The sequence below is a fragment of the Eimeria mitis genome, genomic scaffold (assembly GCF_000499745.2).
Source record: "Eimeria mitis Houghton genomic scaffold, Emh_scaff1023, whole genome shotgun sequence".
NCBI lineage: Eukaryota > Apicomplexa > Conoidasida > Eucoccidiorida > Eimeriidae > Eimeria > Eimeria mitis.
Window position 1 is genome coordinate 13129 of NW_013567143.1, and position 1033 is coordinate 14161.

The 1033-nt window shown below is 53.6% G+C and overlaps 1 protein-coding gene across 1 annotated transcript in view; it reads left to right on the forward strand.

Annotated features, from left to right (window-relative positions):
* Positions 1 to 100, forward strand: part of EMH_0027770 (uncharacterized protein) — a gene marked incomplete at both ends in the record, with an annotated part of 3163 nt that extends 3063 nt beyond the window's left edge. The window contains one exon of the mRNA XM_013494073.1: positions 1 to 100. Within this exon, the coding sequence (XP_013349527.1) occupies positions 1 to 100 (100 nt within the window).
* Positions 101 to 1033: the final 933 nt, after the last annotated feature.

Genomic DNA, 1033 nt, shown 5'->3' on the forward strand with positions numbered 1-1033 from the left:
TAGCAGGAACAGCAGCAGCAGCAGCAGCAGCAGCAGCAGCAGAGGCCACAGCTGTATTGCATGTCTCCCCCACAGATGTGAGGTGTCTAGGAGACCCTGAGCTGGACCTGAACAAAGCAGCACGAGCTGCTGCTGCTGCTGCTGCAGCAACAGCAGCAGCAGCAGATAATAATGCATGCGGCTATGCGACTACACTGCACCCCTGCTGCTCTCCTGCTGCTGCTGCTGCTGCTGCTGCTGCTGTCTCCTGCGGAGGAGACTGCCGCGATGCTGCAGTGTGGGGCGCAGCATTTAGGAGTTTCTTACAGACTGTCCCTGGGGTTATATCTGTAGCAATTGCAACAGAGACTGCAGCAGCAGCAGCAGCAGCAGCAGGCGAAGACAGCAGCAGCAGCAGCAGCAGCAGCAGCAGCAGCAGCAGCAGCAACATTTGTGTTCGCATCGTCTACGCACACAAGAAAATAGGAGCGAGGCAGCTGCTGCTGCTGTGCTGCAGCAGCGGCTGGAAGGTCCAATGGTCTCCTCGTGGGGAGATGCTGTTCGGTCCAGCAGCAGCAGCAGCAGCAGAGCAGCAGCAGCAGCAGAAATGTTTTGTTGCTGCTGCTGTCCCCTCAGCTATCATTGCTCTCCTCACTATGGTGGTGCCCGCCTCTTATCTGGGTGTACTTGTAAGTACAACGAACTGTCTCCTTTTGTCTCCTTTCTTCTGTCTCCTTTCTGCTGTCTCCTTTCTTCTGTCTCCTTTCTTCTTTCTCCTTCTGTCTCCTTTCTTCTTTCTCCTTCTGTCTCCTTTCTTCTGTCTCCTTCTGTCTCCTTCTGTCTCCTTTCTCCCTCCGTCTCCTGTCTCCTGTCTCCCTCTGTCCCCTTCTGTCTCCTTTCTCCTTTCTTCTGTCTCCTTTTTTCTGTCTCCTTCTGTCTCTTTCTGTCTCCTTCATCATTCTTCTCTGTCCCTCTGTCTCCTCGCTCCTTTCTTCTGTCTCCTTCTGTCTCCTTCTGTCTCTTTCTGTCTCCTTTTTTCTGTCTCCTTCTGTCT